General features: G+C 36.1%; 1 protein-coding gene across 1 annotated transcript in view; it reads left to right on the top strand.

Annotated features, from left to right (window-relative positions):
* Positions 1-22958, top strand: part of LOC142340702 (uncharacterized) — a 65654-nt gene extending 42696 nt beyond the window's left edge. The window contains exons 8-9 of the mRNA XM_075391398.1: positions 21399-21800; positions 22763-22958. Of these exons, the coding sequence (XP_075247513.1) occupies positions 21399-21800; positions 22763-22894 (534 nt within the window). The 3' untranslated portion in view covers positions 22895-22958. The remainder of the gene's footprint in view (positions 1-21398; positions 21801-22762) is intronic.
* Positions 22959-26809: the final 3851 nt, after the last annotated feature.

The following is a 26809-nucleotide window of genomic DNA, read 5'->3' on the forward strand; positions in this document are numbered from 1 at the left end:
CGCTATTTTTGGCCATAGTTCGTTAACACCACTTGTTTAGAGAGAATTGGTGTGAATAAGTTGTCAGAATTGACCTGTTTTGCAAACATTTTAGAGATTTTTTCCTTTTCTTTGCTTTTTCCAGGGAAAAAAACTCTTCCAACAACGATTGGCTACCCAGAGCGAAAGGTGTTAGCTTTTAGCCGTTTTATGTTGCTCTAGTGGTTTTGTAGGTCTATTGTGACACCCAATTTTCGAACAAAAGTCGGATTGTATTTTTTTTCTAGATTTCCATGTGAGAAGAATTAGGTACTCTTGTTCTTCAAAAATGGACCATCTTTTTTTGTTAATATCTCACTAAGTTGCCTTTCTTTCGCATATTTGACCGTCAGAAGGTATTCGTCAACAATAGAAGACGTCTTCAAACGCGAAAACAGCAACAGTTTTTACCTAAGTTTTTTCTGTAAACTAAAAAACATATTTCGTGGTCGAAAATTTTCCGCTCACTTTTCTCTCCTAATTTTTAGACTAGAAAATTTCGTTCTTTATGAAAATTTTCCGCTATTTTTGGCCATAGTTCGTTAACACCACTTGTATAGAGAGAATTGGTGTGAATAAGTTGTCAGAATTGACCTGTTTTGCAAACATTTTAGAAATTTTTTCCTTTTCTTTGCTTTTTCCAGGGAAAAAAACTCTTCCAACAACGTTTGGCTACCCAGAGCGAAATGTGTTAGCTTTTAGCCGTTTTGTGTTGCACCAGTCGTTTTGTAGGTCTGTCTTGACGCTCAATTTTAGAACAGAACTCGGATTTTATTTTTTTTCTAGATTTCCATGTTAGAAGAATTAGGTACTCTTGTTCTTCAAAAATGGACCATCTTTTTTTGATAATATCTCACTAAGTTGTCTTTTTTCGGATATTAGACCGTCAGAAGGTATTACACAACAGTAGAAGACGTCTTCAAATGCGAAAACAACAACAGTTTCTACCTAAGTTTGTTCTGTAAACTAAAAAACATATTTCGTGGTCGAAAATTTTCCGCTCGTTTTTCTCTCCTAATTTTTAGACTTGAAAAATTCGTTCTTTATGGGATTTTTCCGCTTTTTTTGGTCATAATTCGTTGATACCATTTGTATAGAGCTAATTGGAGCAATTAAAACGTCAGAATTGTCTTTTTTGCAAAAATTATAGAACTTTGTACCTTTTCTGTGATTTTTCCGTGGAAAAAACTCTTCCAACAACGTTTGGCTACCCAGAGCGAAATGTGTTAGCTTTTAGCCGTTTTATGTTGCACCAGTCGTTTTGTAGGTCTGTTTTGGCGCCCAATTTTAGAACAAAACTGGGATTCTATTTTTTTTCTAGATTTCCATGTTAGAAGAATTAGGTACTCTTGTTCTTCAAAAATGGACCATTTTTTTTTGTTAATATCACACTAAGTTGTCTTTTTTTCGATTATTTGACCGTCAGAATGTGTTAGCCAACAATAGCAGACGTTTTCCAATGCCAAAACAACAACAGCTTCTACCTAAGTTTGTGCTGTAGAACAAAAAACATATTTCGTGGTCAAAAATTTTCTGCTCGCTTTTCTCTCCTAACTTTTAGACTGGAAACTTTCGTTCTTTATGAAATTTTTCCACTATTTATGGCAATAGTTCGTTAATAACACTTGTATAGAGAGAATTGGTGTGAATAAGCTGTCAGAATTGACTTGTATTGCAAACATTTTAGAAATTTTTACCTTTTCTTTGCTTTTTCCAGGGAAAAAAAAACTTTTCCAACAACGTTTGGCTACCCAGAGCGAAATGTGTTAGCTTTTAGCCGTTTTATGTTGCACTAGTCGTTTTGTAGGTCTATTGTGACGCTCAGTTTTGGAACAAAACTCGAATTCTATTTTTTTCTAGATTTCCATGCTAGAAGAATTTAGTACTCTTGTTCTTCAAAAATTGACCATCTTTTTTTTGTTAATATCACACTAAGTTGTCTTTTTTTCGATTATTTGACCGTCAGAATGTGTTAGTCAACAATAGCAGACGTGTTCCAATGACAAAACAACAACAGTTTCTACCTAAGTTTGTTCCGTAGACTAAAAAACGTATTTCGTGGTCGAAATTTTTCCGCTCGCTTTTCTCTCCTAATTTTTAGACTTGAAAATTTCGCTCTTTATGGGATTTTTCCGCTATTTTTGGTCATAATTCATTGATACCATTTGTATAGAGCTAATTGGAGCAAGTAAAGTGTCAGAATTGTCTTTATTGCAAAAATTATAGAATTTTGTACCTTTTCTGTGATTTTTCCGTGGAAAAAACTCTTCCAACAACGTTTGGCTACCCAGAGCGAAGTTTGTTAGCTTTTAGCGGTTTTCTGTTTCACTAGTGGTTTTGTAGGTCTGTTTTGACGCTCAATTTTAGAACAAAACTCGGATTCTATTTTTTTTCTAGATTTCCATGCTAGAAGAATTTAGTACTCCTGTTCTTCAAAAATTGACCATCTTTTTTTGTTAATACCACACTAAGTTGTCTTTTTTTGATTATTTGACCATCAGAATGTGTTAGCCAACAATAGCAGACGTGTTCCAATGACAAAACAACAACAGTTTCTACCTACGTTTGTTCCGTAGTCTAAAAAACATATTTCGTGGTCGAAATTTTTCCGCTCGATTTTCTCTCCTAATTTTTAGACTTGAAAATTTCGTTCTTTATGGGATTTTTCCGCTATTTTTGGCCATAATTCATTGATACCATTTGTATAGAGCTAGTTGGCGCAAATAAAGCGTCAGAATTGTCTTTTTTGTAAAAATTATAGAACTTGTACCTTTTCTGTGATTTTTCCGTGGAAAAAACTCTTCCAACAACGTTTGGCTACCCAGAGCGAAATTTGTTAGCTTTTAGCGGTTTTCTGTTTCACTAGTGGTTTTGTAGGTCTGTTTTGACGCTCAATTTTAGAACAAAACTCGGATTCTATTTTTTTTCTAGATTTCCATGTTAGAAGAATTAGGTACTCTTGTTCTTCTAAACTGGACCATCTTTTTTTGTTAATATCACACTAAGTTGTCTTTTTTTCGATTATTTGACCGTCAGAATGTGTTGGCCAACAATAGTAAACGTGCTCAATAGTAAACGTGCTCAATAGTAAACGTGCTCCAAAACATCCACAGTTTCTACCTTAGTTTGTGCTGTAGAACAAAAAACATGATTCGTTGTCGAAAATTTTCCGTTCGCTTTTCTCTCCTAATTTTTAGACTTGCAAATTTCGTTCTTTATAAAGTTTTTCCGCTATTTTTGGGCATAGTTCGTTGATACCAGTTGTATAGAGTGAAAAGTTGCATAGAGAGAAGAATTAGGTACTCTTGTTCTTCAAAAATGGACCATCTTTTTTTGTTAATATCTCACTAAGTTGTCTTTCTTTCGGATATTTGACCGTCAGAAGGTATTAGTCAACAATAGAAGACGTCTTCAAATGCGAAAACAACAACAGTTTCTACCTAAGTTTGTTCTGTAGACTGAAAAACATATTTCGTGGTCGAAAATTTTCCGCTCGTTTTTCTCTCCTAATTTTTGGACTAGAAAATTTCGTTCTTTATGAAACCTTTCCACTATTTTTGGTCATAGTTCGTTAATACCACTTGTATAGACAGAATTGGTGTGAATAAGTTGTCAGAATTGACTTGTTTTGCAAACCTTTTAGAAATTTTTACCTTTTCTTTGCTTTTTCCAGGGAAAAAAACTTTTCCAACAACGTTTGGCTACCCAGAGCGAAATGTGTAACTTTTAGCCGTTTTATGTTGCGCTAGTCGCTTTGTAGGTCTATTTTGACGCTCAGTTATGGAACAAAACTCGAGTTCTATTTTTTTCCAGATTTACATGCTAGAAGAATTAGGTACTCTTGTTCTTCAAAATTAGGGCATCTTTTTTTGTTAAAATCTCACTAAGTTGTCTTTTTTTCGGATATTAGACCGACAAAAGGTGTCAGTCAACAGTAGTAGACGTGCTCAAATGCCAAAACATCAACAGTTTCTACCTAAGTTTGTGCTGTAGAACAAAACACATATTTCGTGGTCGAAAAATTTCCGCTCGCTTTTCTCTCCTAATTTTTAGACTAGAAAATTTCGTTCTTTATGAAACTTTTCCACTATTTTTGGCCATAGTTCGTTAATACCAATTGTATAGAGAGAATTGGTGTGAATAAGCTGACAGAATTGACTTGTTTTGCAAACCTTTTAGAAATTTTTACCTTTTCTTTGCTTTTTCCAGGGAAAAAAACTTTTCCAACAACGTTTGGCTACCCAGAGCGAAATGTGTTTGCTTTTAGCCGTTTTATGTTGCACTAGTCGTTTTGTAGGTCTGTTGTGACGCTGAATTTTGCAACAAAACTCGAATTCTATTTTTTTCTAGATTTCCATGCTAGAAGAATTAAGTACTCTTATTCTTCAAAAATAGAGCATCTTTTTGTTAAAACCTCACAGTTGTCTATTTTGGATATTTGAGCATCAGAAGGTGTTAGTCAACAATAATAGACGTTTTCAAATGCGAAAACAACAACAGTTTCTATCTCAGTTTATTCTGTAGAACAAAAAACATGTTTTGTGGTCGAAAGTTTTCCGCTCGATTTTCTCTCCTCATTTTTTCACTCAAAAATTTCGTTCTTTATGAAATTTTTCCGTTATTTTTGGCCATAGTTCGTTAATACCAATTGTATAGAGAGAATTGGTGTGAATAAGCTGACAGAATTGACTTGTTTTGCAAACCTTTTAGAAATTTTTACCTTTTCTTTGCTTTTTCCAGGGAAAAAAACTTTTCCAACAACGTTTGGCTACCCAGAGAGAAATGTGTTAGCTTTTAGCCAAGTTCTGTTGAATTAGCGGTTTTGTAGGTCTATTGTGATGCCCAATTTGAAACAAACGTTGGATTGTGTTTTTTCTAGATTTCATGTTAGAAGAATTAGGCAATCTTGTTTTTCAAAATCAGAGCATCTTTTTTTGTTAAAATCTTAATAACTTGTCTTTTTTCCGGACCTTTGATCGTCCAAAGGTTCAAATGCAAAAACAACAACACCTTGTACCTATGTTGGTTCTGTGGAAAAAAATATTACGCGGTCAAAAAGTTTCCACTATCCTTAATCTCCTAATTTTCACATCTTTATAACTTTGTCCTTTTTGAAAGTTAATATAGAAATAACAAAACTAAGTTGACGTGCTTTGCAGATTGAAATGGTCAGGCATTACGTATACACAAGAAAAAGAAAGTTTGGTCAGTTTTTGTTGAGATCGGTGTTGTCTTATATCCGCAGAACGGGAACCTCTATAAGGGAAACTTCGAAAATGTTCTCAATACCGAGAACTACCCTTCAGAGACGCGTTCAAAGAAATAAAGTGGTTCGCAGCAGAGGAAGGAGGCCTATTTTGAGAGCCCAGATTGCAGGAGATGTGTTCCGAAAATCTGTGGACGCGAAATCCAGAACAGAAGTTAGGAAAATTGCGTACCAGACAGCCTTACAGGAGAAAGTGGTTATGCCTAGATCCTGGCTTCAAAAAGAGATAGCTGGCGTTGATTGGTGCTTGAACTTTCTAAAGAAGTATCCATAACTAGATTACATAATCAAGAAAAATAAGGGTTCGACAAAAGATCTGTCTTTCGAATGTTGCGTGTGCGAAGAGCTGTTTTATGAGTCAACTCAAATTACCTTGTGAAAAAGTTGCTGCAAAAATAAGTGTTTTTCCTGCTACAACCCATCAAAGTGCTTGCAAAAAGAATCGATCGATGAATAGTCACAGACCTATGATTCTTCGCTGTTAATTTTGTTCAATAAAATGTGTGAAATTGACTTAATCTGAATAAACATGGGCCCCGGTACTTTTATTTTAATTGGTTTGATGATCTAATACACAAAGCAAAGAAGAGCCATAATTATGATCTTCTCTTATTTTTGTGCAATGAATTCTGTCTTTTTGAGGTGGAAAAGAATTAGGTTTACTGCCATGGAAAAAAATGAAGGGTCATAATATTGATCTTCATTATAATTTAAATTCGTAGGCGTAAAGCTTGCCCTTGTTTAGTTTGCTGATCTGTTGCACAAAGTAAAGAAGAGCCATAATCATGATCTTCTTGTAACTTTGTGCAATGAATTTTGTTTTTTTTTGAGATTGAAAAAGTATTAGGTTTATTGCCATGATAAAATTAATGAAGGGCCATAATATTGACCTTTATCATAATTTATTTTTTTCTGAGTAAAGCTGGCCTAATTTCAGTTTGCTGATCTCTTGCAAGAAATAAATGAGAGCCATAATCAAGATCTTATATTAATCTTGTTTAATCAATTTTTGTCTTTTTGAGATAGAAAAGAGTTAGGTTAACTGCCATGGAAAAAAAAATAAAGGGCCATAATATTGATCTTCATTATAATTTAAATTCGTAGGCGTAAAGCTTGCCCCTGTTTAGTTTGCTGATCTGTTGCACAAAGCAAAGAAGAGCCATAACTATGATCTTCTTTTTTTGTGCTATCATTTGTGTGTTCGTGATTAAAAGAATTAGGTTTACTGCCATGAAAAAAGGAAGGGCCATAATAATGACCTTCATTGTAGTTTAATTTTTCCGGCGTAAAGCTTGTCCTTGTTTAGTTTGCTGATCTGTTGCACAAAGTAATGAAGAGCCATAATCCTGATCCTCTTTTAACTTTGTGTAATCAGTTTTCTTTTTGAGATTGAAAAGAGTTAGTTTTCTTGCCATGAAAAAAATGATGAAGGGCCATAATATTGACCTTCATTATTTTTGTCTAAATTTAGTTTTGCTCCAGAAACTACGGAAGCGACGCAACAGTGGCCTCATCTAATTATTCGTAGGCGTAGAAATCTAAGCCTTTATTGGAAAACTAAAATCTGAGAGGAACATTAATGTTGGAGTAAATAATCTTATCACAGCTATCATGGGTTTGCCTTTTTCTGGGTTTACTACTTTTTTTTCCTAGATCATGTCCTTGACTGATATTGTGAAGACGTTGGGTTACGACCCCGAGCAGACAGGACAACTCCTGATTATTGATAGGCAGAATTTTCTGCAATTGGAATCCTTCGAGCAATTACCGGACGACAGGCTGGAAAAAATGGGGTTGCCTATCGCAGTCATTTATGCCGTACGTAATAAGCTTAGTACGGGCACCGAATCACCTGCTGCGCCCTTGCAAACACCGAGAAAGCAAAAACCAGCTGTCAACTCAGCGGGAAGTACCCCGGTGCAGATTCGAACTCCGGTCATTACGCCTGAGTCAATTAATGTGCGTGAGCCGGCTTCGCTTGAAGACCTTAGAGCGCTCACAAGAGGTATCAAGCCAGAAATTGAGGGCCACAAAATGAAATTGGCGTCCACGTTGTGCAAGAAAATGGTGGAGGTATTTTTCTTTTTGAGTTAACGACGTGTTCTTTCGTCTTTTTCAATACTTCTTCGGGATACCTTAAACCTCATAATTTTTTAGCTCCACGGCTGCAGGCCGAGCACAACAATCAAATGCTTCTATGCGCAAATGTGCGTGGACCTGTTTCCGGTTTATGTTGTTGAGGGACAAAAGTATCCGTATGTTAGTGTCAATAAATAACATTGCTCATTTAAATGCGTGTGACCGTTTTTTTGCTTCTAGGGCCTATTTTTCCAGCCGTCGCATAAACTTGCAGATGGGATATCAGTTCCTCAATCAGGCATCTTCGAGCACAAATTACGTAACATGCGCATGAAAGAGAAAGAGAATTTACCTCCCTCCGATGAGTCTAACGATGACATAGGTAATAAACATGATTTCCTTTTGTTTTAGTTGAGAAATCTCTTACCCCAAACTTCTTGGTTTTTAGTTGTGATAGACAGCCAGCATAACGTTCGTAAGAGAAAGCGCGCATCGGGCAGTCGGGTAGTGAAAACTGCTGACCTTTCAGAACTAAAGAGACTTTTCTCGAGGACCGATCAGTCCAGTGAAAATATACGTGCTTCGACGTTTTGTCAGAGGAAAGAATTACTCCAGAACACAAGAGAGGCCGTCGATATCACTGAGTACTGCTCGGTCATTGGACTGTCCTTTAATGATATGCTACACGTTGGTTAATTTTCTTTAAAAAATAAGTGGAGAGAAGGTTCTTTTTGTTTTTTGCCTAGGTTGACCTTGAGTATAAACGCTGGACGAAAAACGATCTTGAGAAACCATTCGAAATCCTCTTCAAAGAAGAGCGAGAAAAAATTTTGTTCATGGCAGAGCAAGATGAGGAGCTTCAGTTGAAGCTGAGGCCATCTTGCAAGGTATGAAAACGTTCATCCGATTCTTAGTCAGGGAAAGGCTGCTCCAAAGTTCCTAGTGTTTTTTTCTAGAAAACAATTCAACCGTCAAGGCATTACTTCTTCTGCCTCATCTTGTTCCCCAAAAGAGGAATGTTGGAAGCAGTCGTGTCAGTGACACGGAGTCGAGATGCAGAATGATGTTGAAGTTTATCAGCCAAACAACTGTAAGATAATTCTAGTTCATTAAATATCGGTTAAAAGATCTAAAGAGTTTTGTTTAGGACCAGGACAATATTGATGAGTTTGCGGGTAAATGGAATCCTTGTAATGGAGCCATTGTGCAAAGCTCTATCAAGGTATTTTATACAATGTTCATCTTTTACCTTTTGACACTTAATTGATATAACCAAAATCCTTTGTAGGCTTACGTTGTTTGCGGACGCGAGTTAGCAGAGCTCCCGACATTGATTGATGCAGTTGAGTTGAGTCACAAGTACTTCACTTGTCTCAACCTCAAGTACCCAAATTCAATATCTGTTATCTGGTCATACTTGGACAAGTATGTTTGGAAGAAGCCAGTTCCCAAAACAGTACCCGCAATGGAGGATTTCAATAGAAAGCTCAACCTTGTTTGGGCCAAAAAACGCCAACTTGAAAATTGAAGGGCCATAATATTGACCTTCAAGTTAAATACTCTGAAACTGCTGTGCTTCATTGGGTGAATAAATAACCAGGCCCTGAAAAGTTTTCGTTAAAGTTAAAACGCTGGATTTGCTGAAAAGGACGCTCAAGTTTTTGCAAAGACTGAAGAAGAAAAACTATCACTCCTAAGCTTTAGTCTGTCTTATTTATTCTTTTCTCTCACTTATTAGTTAAGACTTCTACTAAATTTGTAATAATCGTTGCGTTTTCTTTTGACAAGCTTATTTGAGATGTCTTTTACTTATGAATTCGACCTTTTAAATCAGTTTTTTTCCGTTCGCCATGATCTGTTCTCCTTCTCCTCCTAAACTGGTTGTAACACAGCTTCTGTTTTTCAGAGTAATGGAGATATTAGTAGCAGGGCCATAATAATGACCTGCAGATTTAGTGACGAGAACGTGCAAATGAAGATTGGAGATTGTCATTCTGCTACAGTTTCGATTGAGACAGAAACCTCAATTAAATGAATTTGACTTGATTTTTGGGGTGAACCATATTAAACCATATATGTCCTTATCAGTGAACAGACTTGTTTGAACTTACTTTTGTATTACGTGCTAGTTTTCAATTAGTTCATCTTGTTCATGAAAAAAGATTGAAAAAATGTAGATTTCTTCTATGGTGACTTATTTGCTGCTCGTAGACAGGGCCATAATAATGACCTGCAAGTTTTTAAAACATTTTCCTCGCCATGCGTTTCTTCTCAGGTTGACACCAAAGTTTCCTGGTTCGCTCTGTTTTAGGAGTTTTGATATCTCGAGTGAAACAATCGGGAAATTTTTGCTTTCTGCTCAAAACGGGCCATAATATTGACCTTTTAATTGAAAAGCAATTTCCCTTAAAATGCCGGCGGTCGAAATTACAGCCAGAGTTGAGTCAACTGTCCATAATTACAAACTACTGGCGTCAATTGACTTTCGTCTGACTGAATCACTAATTGACAGAGATGGAGTAAGAAGTCACAAAGCTATTGCTGCAGAAAATGTGATCGATTTTTCCGACCAAGATAGCCTGTATCGTTTTCTTGAGGAGAGTTATACAACTTCCTTTCAATCTGTAGACTATAAACCATCTATCAATGAGTTCGTGAGTGATTCTGACCGCGGTTATTGTGGTTTCTCAGTAATTGCAAACAAAAACATTAAAAAAGGTGTAATTGTTTCTGGATTAGTAGGAGTTGTTGGAAATTTGTCGGAAGCTTTAGAATTTGAGTTTGACTTTTCAACATTTGTTTGCCAATACATTCATCAAAATCGAATAATGCTGGGACCAATCTCTTTTGTTAATCATTCTTATCGCCCCAATGTTGCCTTCAAAATACACAAGTCAAAAATGGGAATAGTGCGTATGGTAACCCTTAGCGACGTGGCTCAAGGAGAAGAAATCTGCGTCAGTTACGGTGCAAAATACTTTTTGCATGGAGATATCAACACATGCCAGTGTCCACATAGCGATCTCCACGCTGCAAAGAAAAGTCGCTCCACAAAAAACAGCAGTCGTCCATTGGACTCTAATCGTCAGCAGGTTTCATTCTCTCAAGAGAAACAACCACTAATGTCAGACCAAGTCCGCTTAGATGACGGGAATTCAAAGAATCGAGTTTTGCCGCTCATGGAGCAGTCAGGTGCTCTCGTAGAGGACATTTCTATCTCTCAAAATTCAAATGCATTGGCAAGGCAATCAACTGGGCGCCCACAACGTAGAATTGAGAACTACGAAACTTTCTGGGGGAATGAACAAAGGCAGGAATTTTCCCTTAAATGTACAATTTGCGAAGAAAACATTGATTTGGCTGATATGATGTATCACATGAAGCTACATCATCGTTTCGAGGCGCAAATTCCCTGCCCTGTTTGTCAACACCTTTTTCGATTCTGTCAAAGCTTTGTGCGTCATTTTGACAAACATTTGCCAGATATTCAAAACAAACTGATGATTTCTCAATCGGATTTTGTTTCCAGTGCTGTTTGGGATTCACAAGCTCTGTCAATTGCGCCTTCTAGTCAAGAAAGTGTTTCTAGTGGGCTCCAAGATTCTCAACAAAGCTGGGAATCTTCTGACAGTGAAATTGATGCGGTGTTGGAACTTCAGAGTTCATCATTCCTCAATAAAAGACAGCCTTCGAATATAGCAGTACATTCGGTATCAAAAAAAAGGATTCTAAATGAAATAAAGAAAACACTAACGGAAAAACGGTCCACTCTGTGCAGACAAAATAATTGTATTGTAATCACTAAAAGTTCGCAGCAGTTTTTGATGCACCTTTCACTAGACCACAGTTTTGATAAAAACTTCTTCTGTCTTTTCTGTCCTCGTTTTTATTCCTCGCCTAAGTGACTTCGGATGCATATTGTCCGAAGTCATTCATCAGAAACAAAACAATCCGATGAGTTCTTGCAGGAGAACGAAAACTTCGTTTCAGAGTCAGAAACTCCCAATGAGACAGTGGAAACTTTTGAAAAACACCTTAAAATCATCCAAAAAATTGCCCGAGGTGAAGCGGGTGATGAAGTTCTTTTACGCGTATTATCATCTTCCTCAGTAACTTTAAGCAACGCATTCAAGTTCCTTGATCAATTTGGGAGCTACTTCAACCTTTTGTTCGATTCAATCTTTCAAATTATTGAAAATTCCCTAGCTGCTCCCTCTGAACTTTGCTCGGAAAATTTCGAGCTTCTATGTAGTGCTATTCACAACAGTTAATTTTGTACTATAAAAAATAGCAATGACCTCCAAAAATTTTTGCGGAAACAAAGCAACTATGTATCTGAAGAAGAAGTGGTTCTCGGCACGAGGCAGGAAACCGGACTCAAATTTGGCCGCCCAATGCAAGTCTGTGTAAAACAAGCCTGCTATTTTGTCCCCATTTCAAAAGTTTTGAAAAATATGCTCCTAAAAAATGACAAAGTGGTGGATCAGATTTTTAGTTACAACGAACTTTTGAGAAAAGTTACTGACCAAGGTCTTTTAATCGATATTCAGCAGGCCAAGTCGTTTGAAAACAATGGAACTCCATTTGAACTGCCTCAACCTGAAGGTGTGGAGATGACCCCTCACTCATTTAAGCTGAGCCTACAATTGTAATCAGATGATTTCGAACCAGCTAACCCAATTGGGTCCCGCAGAACCATACACAAAGTTACTTGTTTTTATTGGATTCTTAAAAATCTTCCTCCGTGGTTGACGCAGCAAGCGCGTGCAGTTAACGTTGCTGCGGTCTGTAACACCTTAGATTTGCAACGCTATGGTTACAAGATGATTCTTTCTAGAATCAGTAAAGATTTGGAGAGCTTAGAAGAACCATTCAATGTCGTAACTGATGAGGGTACGAAAATTACTATCACTGGAGCTCAATTCACTTTTGTAGCTGATAATGCTGAGTATCATTCGGCGCTAGGTTTTGTAAAGAGCTTCTCAAAATCGTTTTGCTGCGAAAGATGTCTGACAACTGTTGACGATTTCAATAAGCACTTTGACCAATCGAAATGTTTGTTGCGCAGTTTCAAAAGTTTCAAGAAAAACGTTGAAAAAGCTGAATTAAACCGCCAACCGTCAAAAGGTGTTCGAGCAAAGTGCCACCTAGAAACGAAGTACTTTAGTGCATACCGCAATTGGACAGCTGACATTCAACATGATTTATTTGAAGGTGGAACTCAATATACTTTGAAACTAGCGATTCACGACCTGATAGTCAGTCGCAAAGTTATCTCCATTGATATTCTTAATTATAGGCTGCAGTCTTTTGCCTACGGTCGAGAGATTGACGGCAAACCAACAGAAATTGACCTAAATAGGTAAGAATTTTTTTTTCTGATATTGTCAGATTATCTAATCGCTGTGACTCATTTATTTAAGTTCAGAGAAGAAAAGAACTAACAAATCAGCTTTTCCAATACACTTTAGTACTTGCTCAAAAGATTTCTCATATTTTTTTACAGAACCTAAATTGGGGTGGTTGATTTATGCAGGCTCAAAGATTTGAAAGACCACAGTGTACGGGGCAAAACAGATCAAATCTTCACGCTCTACAGGTTCCTGCCTATTATTTTGTGCGACCTTATTCCACAACAAGATGAGCTCTGGCAATTTTTAATTCACTACTTTGATTTGGTCTCTCTACTTCTGTCCCCATCGTTCGTGGAAGCTGACCTAGTGATATTGTCATATGAAATTAGTAAGTAGCATTAATTGGTTTTGCTTCCGAACACTTCTACGCTTTCTGAGTCTTTTTGTGTACTTTTTCTTGCTTGCTTTAAAAGGGATGTTGTGTTTTTAACAGGAAAGCACCTGCAAGAATTCAGAAAGCTGTTTCCTCACCAACCAGTAATCTTCAAGCAGCATCGCCTAATCCATTACCCAACTGTTTTACAGCAATCCGGACCTTTCATCCACCAGTGTGTGCTAAAATATGAAAGAAAGCACCAGTTTTTTAAACGTCTCACACATCAGGTGTGCAATTTTAAAAACATTTGCAAGACTGTGGTCAACAGACACCAATTGGAGCAATATGTGCACTGGTCGTCGTCAGATGATTCTCTGGCGATTGAATTTGGTCCTGGAAAATTGGTTCCCTGTAAGATTATTTTCTCGAAAGAAAATGTGAAAATTTTTGCAGAAAATTTTAACCTGGTTGAAAACGTTGTATATGATTGCAAGAGAGCAAAAACATTGGGAATATGGTTTAAAATTTTTGATGTTATTATTATCAATTACAATCCTAGCACTGATATGCCAGTATTTTTGAAAATTGAAAAAATTTTGCGAGTGGCGAACCAATTGGTTTTCTTTGGATATACACTTGAAATATTCAAATACTTCCAGAAGTTATCTGACAACCGAAACCCCTGTAACCAAATTTGTTTCTTACAATTCTCTGTTCGACTATCACTGCTATTCCATACATCGATGCTTCGATCAGAAATGTATTTATGGTCATATCGTTTTGCGAAATAAACTCCTCTTCAATAACTTCGCGAGCTTGCTAACAAATGCATAAAAACTTCCAAACTTCCTGTAACGAGCTAATGTTCTAGAAACAATTTGTTTGTAGATGCTGTTGTAATGTTGTTTTGTCCAAAATTATTTTTTCCAAACAATTGTCTTGAAACTGAAGTTTTTTCTATTGTTGTTGGTGTCGCTTGATTGTAAAAATCTCCAGGATGGCTTGTCTTTCTTATCACGCGCTTAAGTGTATGAGTGAAGATAAAAAAATTTGAAAACGTTTCGGATAATGCTAAACAACACAAAAATGAGCAAAACTGAATCACAATCGTCACTGTTGCTCATTGATGGTAAATTGACATATACAAAAGTATCAGGAAAAAAGGTAAGCTTACTCTTAAGGTGGATTCCATGATAGCTTCTTCTTTAGCCTAAACTCTTGTACCAGGCGTAAAGCTCAAAAACTACTGTAATTTATGAATTTAGTCTCTAAAACTACAAGTAACTTTCAAGGGTATTTCGTTGATTGCTTTGGTTTTTCTTCTGTCCGTGTCTTGGGCCATAATAATGATTAGTTGAGGCATACTGTTTGTAGTTTCTGGAGAGTTTTCTGCAGTTGGGCCATAATTTTGACCAACACGAGACATCTTATGCCACTATTTGTTTCTACTCCCTGTTCTACATTTGAAGCCATAGTATGCATTAAGAGTGACTGAAGTCACAGTTTTGGATGCTTTTGACTAGCCGTCTTTTTAATTCCAAATTTCACTAAGACTGTGACTCTCATTTATGTGTGCCCATAAGCTCTTCATTTAGGTTAGCTGCATTTCCCAGCATCTCTAGGCATTCAACTCCAAGTTTTTTTAATTCAATTTTGTTTGCTAAGGTATTAAAATCAGCATGAGACTGATAGTTCAATGATCAACTTTCCTAGGAGGTTGTTGAATTCGAGACAACAGTAACGTAAAAATAGCACAACGTCATTTCTTCAATTCAACCTTGTACTGTACAGATTTTTCTAAAATTACAAATAACTTTCAATGTTCATTGCTTCGAGTTTCCTTCTTTCTGGTTTTTGGCATGAAAGCTGGGCCATAATACTGACCAGTTGAGGCATACTGTTTGTAATTTTCAGAGAAAATGTTTTCGCAGTTGGGAAAGTGTTTTCGCAGTTGGGCCATAATTATGACCAACATGAAACGTGTGCCATTATTTGTTTTTTCCCTGTTCATGCAGTTGGGCCATGTTCATTGCTTTGACGTCTCTTCTTTTTGGGTTTTGGCATGAAAACTGGGCCATAATAATGACCAGTTGAGGCATTCTAGTTGTATTTTTCAGAGAAATTGTTTTCGCAGTTGGGCCATAATTTTGACCAACCCGAGGCGTTTCGTGCCAATACTTGTTTCTACTTCCAGTTGTACAACTGAAGCCCTAATTTGTATTTAAACTGAACCACTGTCTCTCATTTCTAGTGATTTCTAAGCCAATTTTCGGTTGCTGAACCGAAAAAAATATTACATGAGAAATCATGTGAAGTTGGCCAAAAAATCGTGTATTTTTACCCGATTTCTCGCGTAAAAAGAATCACACGATAAAAGGTCGATTTACACGAGAAATCGTGTAAGTTTACACGATTCTCTCGGGCTTAACCTCAGGATTTTTCGTGTGATTTACACGGTTAATCATGTAATTTTCATGCAATTTTTCGTGTGTTTCAAACCGATGTTTCATGTGTTTTCACACGAAAAATCGTGTGGTTTTCACACGAAAATTTGGTTGAGAACACACGAGAAATCGTTTGAATTTTACATGATTTATCGTGTGAATCACACGAGAAATCCTGAGATTAACCCCGAGAGAATCGTGTAAATTTACATGATTTCTCGTGTAAATCGACCTTTTATCGTGTGATTCTTTTTACGCGAGAAATCGGGTAAAAATACACGATTTTTTGTTGAATTCACACGATAAATTTTTAGAGTGTTGTCTCAAGGAGACCATATTTCCAGTTTATTCAGCAGAATAGAATCAGTTAACGAAATGTGAAACGTTTGATATTCTTGTTAGCAGTTCCTGTTTTCCTCATAACTTTCTGAGCATTGGAAAATTAAACGGGCATAGCCCTTGACTACGTTATATGCAATATTTAACTCTTAAAGTGTATGTCATTTTTTTGTCCAGGTTATGAAAGTTGGAGCGAGCAGAGATCCAGCCCCACAATTGAGTTAAAATAAAGTCCAGCAGAAACAATTTGGCTCATCTATAGTTTTTTATTGACTCTGTTTTCATGGAATATCTTAGTCGAGCATGGTCTTTTTACATCACTTTCCAGTCGAGCATGCTTTTTCATAAATACCAAAATTTTGAAAAAAAACGATAGGAACAAATTAATGTAACCGTCAAATTAGCAACCACAATTATTTCTCAAATTTGGCATTAATCCATGAACATATTGAAGACACTTGAAGACATTGAAAACATTTCTCATTTGAAACACTGATCCCTTTCAAAAATTTCATTGAAGAGAGATGACCGTTTCTCCCGTTTTTAAGCAATTTTAAGGCAATGGGAACTTAAGTCATACATCACATGCAAAAAATAAAGAAATAATGCTGCGTGCTTGATATCATGAGGCTGGTTTGTTCAGCTTGTGCAAAGCAAAAATTAAGGTATTTAAATGTTATTTCTTGATTTCAGAAAAGTGCATATCAATGCAGCGTTGACGAGAAAATCGATAGAATGACAGATGCTTTTTATTTGGAGAACTCACAGAAAAAAGAATAGATTCCCTAAAAACAGAATTAAAAAAGCTAAAATTAAATCGTTTATATTTTTTAAGTTCGTCTCATAACATTTCTGCGTCTGTTTTTTACAAATTGAAACTTTTTTCACAAGAAAACTATTTATTTGATTTTCTGATTTTTTTTTCAAAAAAATTTCGGTTCGAAAATGCCGAACAGTAAACGAATTCATTTCAATAACAGCTATTTATTTATTCTCCTTCTGGTTTCTATCCTTCTTCAAGAAAACATCTCAGATTTATTCAGCTCAGAAAAGAGTTTTAAAACGTAAATTTTCAAAACAAAAAGATCTTTGTCTAATAGTTGGGCCATTGTTTCATGATTTATTCAGAATGAAAAAACTTTTAGAACCTTCAGAGTGGAGGGAGAAGCGGAATGCAGATTAATTGCCTTTTGTAGAAAATTTTTATTCAAGTGTACTGTCTGCATTTTCAAATACGTTTTCCAGTTCAAAAAATGCCGCCAGCAAATAACTATGATTTTTTGCTTAGTTTGAGGTCAAACTTTTATTTCAACTATCAAATATATTTGAGCATGATCCACATGTTATTGTCTGGTAAATATGCTTCACAGGATCTGGTTGGGCGGAACTAATTTTTTCTGCATAAAAGGAACTGAAAATCGAGCTCAAGTGTTTTTACAGACTGTTTGCGGTAAGCAAGGTCCCTTTATATCATTTTTGGCGAGTTCTTATTTCATAGGTCGATTTTGGGGCTGGGCATGACGTACGTGATGTATGGGTTAACGTACTCAAACGAATTTATTATTATTTTAAGTTACCAAAGCCTCAAAAATGTTTTTAGGAAAATGATTTGTAAGATAACCGTCATTTATGCAAACACAGTTATTTCTTAAATTTGAAGTCGATAGCAGTTAACTATACAGGTTAAAAAAGTAAATGCTTTATACTTGTTTCCAAACAATTACGACCATTTCTTGTTTTCAAGCAATTTTTCATCTAGCGAAGTGGTCACTTTATTGTTCCCACCCCCACTTTAGTGGGGAGGGAGGAACTATATACTCAACTGGGTTTTTTGTTCAGTCAATTTTGGCCGACCGATTTATTCATCGTAGAGAATTGTGAGTGGTATCATAAAACTGCCGTCCAGCAGAGAGTACGGAATTAAAAAGATTTTTTTTATTTTCGTGTTTTACAGGGAGTTATCGTGGTTTAAGTTTTGTGAACATTCGACTGTTTTTGTTCACATTTCAGTAAGATTTGCTAAAATTTGGCTCAATTTTGCTAATATAATTCAAAATAAGTTAGAAATTTCACCGGCAAATTGTTGTTGTTACCGTTAGAGATAGAAGAGCGTTGCTGTATTGTTTGATTGAAGTTTTTTTTGGCTAAAATCTTCGATAAAATTTTCAAAATTCAATTTTTTTCATCAAAAAAGTCACAAAATATGCTTTTTGGTCCATTTTGTTAAAGTTTACTTAGTGACCTAGAAACCTTAAGACAGACTCCATAATCTCGAAACGAGCGCTAGTTGCATTTGGGCGCCGTATCAAATTCTTCGGGAATCAAAACTACCGTTTTTTGCAGAATTAACTCAATAATTATACAAAATGCATTTTTGTTTCAGAATTTGAAGAAATCCACTCAACAATTGGTTTAATTCACAAATAATTGGAACAATTGGTTGGTTAGCTGGGCGCGCAACAAAATCTGGGAGAGGTTTGACAATATCATGGACTCATAGAATCAGACACTTTTATTTTGATGCTGCCTTTCAAAATATTTTGCTTTTGTTCTTTTAATGTTTTTTACTGATTACTGACAATTTTTTTTGTCAGACAGTTTACTGTCTAATTTTTAAGTTTAACCAATCAAACATCTAAATTTTATCCTCAAGAGGTGCAAGTGAACCTTTTCTATTCGTTCCGTTGTTACCTAATGTCTCTTATGTTATTGAATGTATTTGTTTTAAGGAATTTCTGTGATTTTTTGAACTTATCTTTTTTTATATTATTTTAGTCAACAGTTTGCTTATTCTCAGTAAGTACAGGTCAACTTTTCCTCCTTATAGAATAAAAACTAATTTTGTAGCAGATTGTTTTAACAGGAGGTTTTCTTGCTTTGTTACTACGAGTTTTCATACAAAATTTTCTGATTTTTGTGCATAATTGCCCATTTTTGCTGTTGTTTTTGTTTCTTTTCTAAATTGTCACATTATTTATTTAATCTAACTGAAAAAAAGCTTTACAAAATTTGAAACTGAACATAATTCGCAGAAATTGGTAGAGTTTTTTCATTTTTGCCCTTTATTTGTTGTTAATTTTTGTTGCCGAATATGCCGAATATTGTGCAATTAAAGGTCTCAGTGGCCAACTCTAGATAAACAAAGGAACTTAATTAACTGATATCGGTAAATAACTAATGGCTGTTTTGACTTTCGAATTAAATTTCTAAAAAAAAAGAGTAATAGTATTCTTCAACTTATCCCTTTTTAATCTGGTTTAAGTTTTTTTTCCTATTTTACAATGTTGTGTTTTTTGTAAAGGAACTTTATTATTTAGAGCTCTTTTTAATGTTTTTTTTGAATAAAACAATAACTTTTCTGTTTATTAAACTTTTAAAATGATATCTTCGGGGCTTAGACAATTTGTTTCAGAAGAAATTAGAATTTTGTGAAGTTTAGATACTTTTCAGTTTTTTGTGGTTCTTTTTGTTGTCATTTTGTGATAGTCGTTTAACAAAAAGATGTCATGATAATCAAAAGAGACGCAAATGAAGATGTTATTTTCTGGCGGTTAAAATTTTATGGCTAATCGAGGTTAAAATTAATGGCTTCAAAGCTGTGGTTTCGTAAAGTTTTTTGTGAAACCTATTAGTTCAGCTTGTATTTAATGTTATTTTATAGTCTTATGATTTAGTCTCATTAATAACAGTCGCAATAAGTTTTCCAAGTAGTTGCAAGACAAATTGTCTACTCTTTCAGTCGAAAGGTTTTCTTGGCTTTGAAATTTGAAAATATTTGTTTTTAATAAAAAAAAAGTGATAGATTTTTGAGATCTGCCGATTTTTTTGTGCTAAATTGTAGCTAAGCATCTCTATATACAATTCACATCAATTATTTTTTGGAATACAATTTGCTCTTTATAACGTTTTTATTTTGCTCGAATGGTTTTTCTTGGAACAACCAGTTTTCATAAAACCAATTTTCGTGATTTTTGTAAGTTTGCCCCTTTTTTGTAGGTTTTTGTTTTCATTTCACAGTATCACAATAATGGGCGTCATTTGACTTAAAAATGTTGTCAGCTGCAAAAAATGCAAACAAAGATTTTTTTTGTTTTTAGTGATCAGCTTAATATTTAATTGATTGGGGGGACATCGTTTTCGTGCATAAGTTTTCGTGCAAATTTTTCGTTTTTTCCTGTTTTTGTCGTTCTTTTTGTAGTCGTATGACATATCCTGGATAATGAAAGGCTTCAGTCGCTCTCTATTGAGGTATAAAAGACTCTCTCAATGATTTCATTTGATGCTTAATGTTTTTAATCAGTTCGAATTTAATTCTTTTTTTTAGAAAAAAGGCAATGTTTTAATAAACTTTTGCCGCTTTTGCTCATTTCTAGCCGACTTGTTGCCAAGCCACATTGAGGAAAAGTCCCATATCTTGTTCCAAAAAGTACCGTTTTAGTATAATTTTTATCTGATGCCTTTTTGATTTGGTTATAAGTGGTTTTCAAAAAATGAATGGAAAAGGAGTTTTGGTCGTAATTAATATTTGTAACTTTTTGATTTTTTTGCCGTCTTTTCTGGTATTCATATTATGGTAGCCACAGGCCTCACAGGCCCTCTAGAGTAGATTGTTTTTTTCTTTTAGTAGTTTGTTGAATGATATTTAGATATGTTAATTTTTTTTATCTCTTCCTCATTTGGTAGACAATTAAGTGAAAATGTGATGTATCTCAAAAGCAAAACAAGAGATGAAACAATATGGCCGTGTAATCAAGAAATATGATTGTTCAGTGCTGCAGAGCACGAAATTTTTATATTTAATTCTTTTCCTTGGTTTCAGAAGAACTCGTATCAAGGCAGTTGTGATGGGAAAAACCGACGTAATCACAAGTGCTACTTATCTGACGAAATCACAGAAAAAAAATTGGGTAAAAGCAGAGTGAAAGAAACTGAATATGAATTGTTCATATTTACTTTAAGTGAATCTTTTTATTGCAAGTAAGAACTTTTTCCACAAGAATACTACCCTTCATTTTTTTCAAAAAACTGTTTTGAAATAGCCGAATAGCAAACGTTGTTTATTTTTCTTTTATGGTAATTGAACTTTTCAATGTCGTTAATAGTAGTAACTTATTCTCTTTCGGCGTTCTATCCTTTTTCAAGAAAGCATGTCAGATTTTCGCAGCTCAGATAAAGGTTTTAATTCGGAAATTAGCAAAATAAAAACTTATTTTAAGACAATCTATAATTATTGCCATTATTTCATCAGCTCATACTATCAGCACATTAAGAACCTTCAATGTAAATCACATTTGGCTTTCAAAAAGTTAAACATTTTTTTTGTTAGACAGTTGAATTAATGGACAATTTTTGTCATCTATGCCAGTAAATTGAGTTCATTAGACTACAGTTTTTTGTCATCGCTATTAATGGTTTCAATGTGGCTTTCGGCCTCGTTTTAATTCGGCAATAACTCGATACGTCCAAACACAGTAATCTAATATCTATAAAATTTAAGAATATGCTGTATTTTGATTGGCCAGGATCAGCAATCATCTTGCCAAGACGACAAAAGCAGCGCATGCACAATTGACAACAACGACAACAACAATCAGAAATCCAACAACAATAACAACATCCCATCAAAAAACAAAAACAATATCCCATCAAAAAACAACAACAATTTCAACAAATCCTCGATCATAAGGGCCAGAGCGAACAGCACGGCAGTGGGTGCACAGCAACAACGGGAACTGCTGACGTCATCGTCCAGACTCACAAGCCACATGTCAGACGGAACTCGGAATCGGCAGATTAGAAGACAGCAGAGGAACATGAAGATATTCAAGACTATAATTGTGCTGGTGTGTGTCTACATTGTGTGTTGCTGTCCCTTCAGTGTCATCACATTCCTCGATCTAGTCTCGTATGTGGAGGTGCCAAAGGTCAGTCAAGGTCAAAGCTTTTTTTATCATGACCTCCCGCCGAATTTTTGCGCCCAAAAGATGTAAGAGTAGGGCTGCAATGGCAGCATTTTCTAGGAAAATGGGTTGCAATGGGCTGCCAAGGGGTAAAATGATGTAAGAGTGAGGGGGTAATGGAGAAATTAACCCCTTCCTCTTACATCATTTTACCCCCTTGGCAGCCCATTGCCGCCCAAAAAATTGTAGCAGTTTTGAGCTCCATTTTCCTAAAAAATCCTCCGATTGCAGCTCCACTCTTTCAACTTTTTGGGCAGAAAAATTCAACCCGGGAGTTAATGTTAAAGGTCATTATCGAGGTCAAGGTCATCTTTACGGTCAAAAGTCCATTGGCTCTTGTGGTAGATTATGCTTCTGTATTTATGTTTACATTATATATACCAGAATTTTACATGCGTAGAAATATCTACTATGGATAACCGGGTCGAGGATTTTTTTTAACTGAAGAAGATTTCTCTGGGATGACGAGATAATAATAATAATAATAATAATAATAATTTTGGTTCCTGCGTAACCGCAGCGGAACAGCATTAGGCCTACAGTAGCCTGTTCTCAGCTGCCCTTTTTCTTATCCACATTTCAGACTGTTCTTTTTTGAGCAGCATTGCTCTTTTTTGGTGACTATGGTCACTTTTTTGCCTCTGAAACTTTCATTTGGGATGCGGAAATTTGGGATGACAAGATATCCTAGAAATTCAATTCCACTGCTTATAAATTGAAAATCTATTAGCAATTTTGATAATTAATGCGTAATTTTTGAAGGTCTGAAATACTCATAATTATAAACTTGAAATTGACCTTTGAGGTGGGGGGGGGGGGTTTAGGGAGGGGTTAGGCAGCAACAGAAAAGGTTTCCATAACCTATGACACTTTTGTTACGAATACACACTATATAATCTCATTTTTAGCGAGTGATGTCTTTTCAGGTCTACTGGGACATAAGTGTGTGGTTCCTCTATCTTAACAGCGCCCTCAACCCCATTCTATATGTCTACAGAAACATGGCTTTCAGAAACGCCATCAAGAAGTTGTACCGAATCGGACAGAACAACACGTGAAGGCGATAAAAACTCAAATTCACCCCTACAAATTTGAGAATCCGTTTGTGCTACCACACCCCCCCCCCCCGCACCACCGACGTGATGTCGTAATAACAGGAACGTTACTTAGAAATCAAAATTAACAAACAAGTCCAGTGGCACCACATGTATAAGGTTTTTAAATAAGTGCAAACTCATATCGTATCATCCTGGACTGGAATAGCCTCCCATTACTGCTCAAACTTTCGGGCGGCTATACGGTGGTCTTTCTCATTATAACCCCCCACCCCCTCTCAATATTTTGGTTGGGGGGGGGGGGCTATAATGTGAAAGGCTGCCTGATTTAAATGCAGCATTACCTACCTGATTGCATAACTTTTTGCGCAATATTCAAACAATGTAGACAATCCCTATGGTGTGTGAGGCCCTCGAGTCGAGGTGTTAAGGCTAAAAATTGCTAAAAAATCTAAGATTTGCGATGAATAGACGTAAGAGTTGCAATTTTTAGCGTTGAATGCGGTGAAAAAAATAATTTAACGCTAAGAATCGCAAGTTTTTTTTGCGGTGAATTTTCGTAAGATTCCCGATTTTTAGAGGTGAAATTTTTATTTTCACCTCTTCCCGCTAAAAACCGCAAATCCTACAAAATTTCAAGGTATTTATTTTTCATAATGTTTATTGAATCTGATTTAAGTTCACAAAAAACGTTGATGAAGGTAGTGACAGATTGCGCAGTGGAATACGAAGTTGCTGACAAGCTGGAAATCAGAGGTTCAAGCCCGTGTACGGAAGTTTCTTTTTTGTAAGAAATCCGGTGAATGCGGTGAAAATAAAAATTTCACCGCTAAAAATTGCAAATCTTAAAAAATTCACCGCATTCATCGCAAAACGATGCGGTGAATTTTTGTCACCGCTATTCACCGCAATTCTTACATTAATATTCGACCAAACCTCGATCCGGTGCGGGGGAGGGGGTGCACTAACGAACGCAATCCCGAATTTCTTTAACTTGATTATCAAAATTTTCAATAAATTAAATTCTATTGCGACAATAATTTGTTTAAAAAATTTTATTTTGCAAAAACAAGAACTGATTTGTAATGAATCGCTGCTTACATTCAACAACCTGTATACTGTTTATAATTTCCATTTGATGCCAACAATAATTTTTAGTTTCTCGTTTTGTGCTTAATTCCTGAGAAATTTCAGCAGGCAAAATTCACTGGTTGAATTCCGAATTATGAACTGAGCATTCGCGGCGCGAAGGACTTTGCTTATTTTGAGCTTGCTAATTGAAAAGCAGTTGACTAACTTTAAATTGCAACTGACTTACAGAGAAGAAAATGAGAGTATTTAACAAAATGATGAAAGTTAGATCAAAAGGAAGTTAACAAATTATGGGCTTGTTCACACCTTAAAAAGGAAGTAGAAGTTTGTTTATTGTACGAGCATACAGTTTCCTGTCTACTTGGTTCAACAATCATAAAATAATAATCAAATGATGCATGAAAAAATAAATTAAGATCAACTGCCCTTGAATTGGATGAAAAGATTGAATCTGAACTAAGATACGATAATGGATATTCTGATGATAATATCCATCCCATGTGAAATTAGTACTTGTTCACCGATTTTACAATAAAAAATATTACATAATAAAGAAAAATACCGAGTTTTTGAGAGTTTATTCAGAATTATCTGAACGTTCTTCCGCCTCTAATACATTCATTTCGCGTGGCAGGTTAGTGTTTTGATCTACTGTCCATCTTTCAATCGGATTTTTCGGAGACGCCACACCAATGAAGGTTGTATCCAAAATTGGAAGTTCTGTTGAATATCCTTCCGTATTCTGAATGTTTTGCACATTAGATTGAGACTGGGGGCTTTTTCTGTTTCCTAAATTGCTGTTTACTCCTTCTTACTGAGGACGTATCGGAGTCAGACTTGTCGCTTACTTGATTGGTTTGCTTTTCTTCCCGCAAGATGGGGGTTATTTGCGGCGCAGATGGTCCTGCTTCAGCGGGTTGTGTAAGAGGAGCCGCAATTGGTATTGGTGGGCTGAAATGCAAAACTTTTGTCAGATCTGGCCGAATCTGGAATGCTTCATCGTGCATGGGGTTGCATTTGGGAATTCTCATCTTTAAAGCTCGAGCGACGTTACTGGAGGTTGAATTGCAAGATCGTCCAGAAGATACAATACTAACGTCGTCAGGTTGTTTACGGTTGCGCTCAATCTTCTTGCTCCCCAAGTCTTTTCTCAACAGATCCTTTTTAGTGTTAATGTTTTTCTGCTCCTCTGTCTTTTCTTGAATTTTCTTCGGTCGTCTGTCGATATATTGACCGAGCTCTGTATCTCTCTCCTTTTTCGTCCCAAATTTGGCAATATCTGAATTTCGGACGCGTACCTTTGGTTTATTCGGTTCATTAATGACACTAGTTGTCAGGCTTATCTTCCCCACTGTGCTTCTTAAGGCCAGGACTTCTTATAAGCCGTCCAGATTTTTCTTTTGTCTGTGCGCTGCATGTTTTTTTCGTGCAATCTTGACCTGTACTCTCCTTTCACTTTGTGAGATTGGTCTGGAGATACCTTCAAACACAATTGGTCTTGGCTCTTCGTCGTTTGGTTTTTGTTGTTCCTTGTGATCTTGGGCGTTTGCAGCGCAGATGACTTTCTCAATTTCTTCATCGGAGCACATGCCTGTATCTGCCCACTGTTCTTCCGTGAGATACTATTTTCCTGGGATGATATCATCGCCAAATTCCGTGCAGTTTTTGCACTCACGGGCCTTAGCCAATATATCTCGGATGATATATGGCCACCAAATGTTTTGCGCAAGAGATAGCATAGCAAAACTCCCTGGGTGTATGGAGTGAACGTCCTCCAGAACAGCGTCTCTGATGGCTTTGTGTATTGCTATACGCTCCTCGATGCACAAGCATCCATGTTTCACACTCATATCCTGCCAGTATGATTGGATATATGGGCTGATACCCTTCAATCCTTCCTCGTCCTCGCGAATTACTCAATCTCGTACCTCTTCCAAGGTGACGTTTTTTCCGGTCAAGATGGCCAACAATTTTTTGCTGAAGATCCTGTTGATCGCATCAGTCATTCGGATATCCTCCTCGGTGTCTATGGCACTAGTAATGTCGTTGTTTTGGTATTGGACGAGGTGTTTGTTGCTGGTGTTGTGCTGGGAGGTGAATTATCCGAGAAGGTGACTCGGGCTTTTGTGGGTGTTGATTTAGTTGATTTAGTTCTCGTCATATTGGAGATTTTGGTGATTGGAGAAATTTGTGGTGATTATTTGAATTTGCATCAATTATGGGCTTTATCGGGTGTAATTACTCAGCTTGTTCACATTCTTCAGTGTTTGATTTTTGCAGTGGAGATGCAGCAAATTGGTTAATGGAATGTGATTTATGCAAAGGCAGATTATTCAGTGCAAATTGTGGTTTTTAAATTGGCGACGCCATTGGCGTTTTTCAGTGGGTATTAATAGATTTTTTCTGATATGCCAATTTCGATTCAATTGGTAATGATGCATTGAGATATGGTGATTGTGGTGCAATTGATGTAATTCGAGTTTGCGAATTGTCATGATTTAAATTAGATGTTTGCGGTGCGATTAACCTTCTTGATGTTTGTAAGGGTGAATGCAATTTAATATGCTATCTCATATTTTTACTGTTTATAATTTAGGTTTGATTTGTAATAAAATAATTCCGAATTTTGGTTATCGTTGCCACCACAAAATGTTCACCATACGATGAAATTTTCTTGGCTTTGGCAAAAAGTTTTCTAAAGATGTAGTCTACCCATTTGTGCTCCAGGCATATGATCAACCGTGAAATTATATGGAAATAGACGATCAATCCATCTAGAAACACGACTATTGTACGACTTGTTGGATCTATTTTCGTTTAGGACTG

The sequence above is a fragment of the Convolutriloba macropyga genome, chromosome 6 (assembly GCF_964194025.1).
Source record: "Convolutriloba macropyga chromosome 6, txConMacr16.3, whole genome shotgun sequence".
Taxonomy (NCBI): domain Eukaryota; kingdom Metazoa; phylum Xenacoelomorpha; order Acoela; family Convolutidae; genus Convolutriloba; species Convolutriloba macropyga.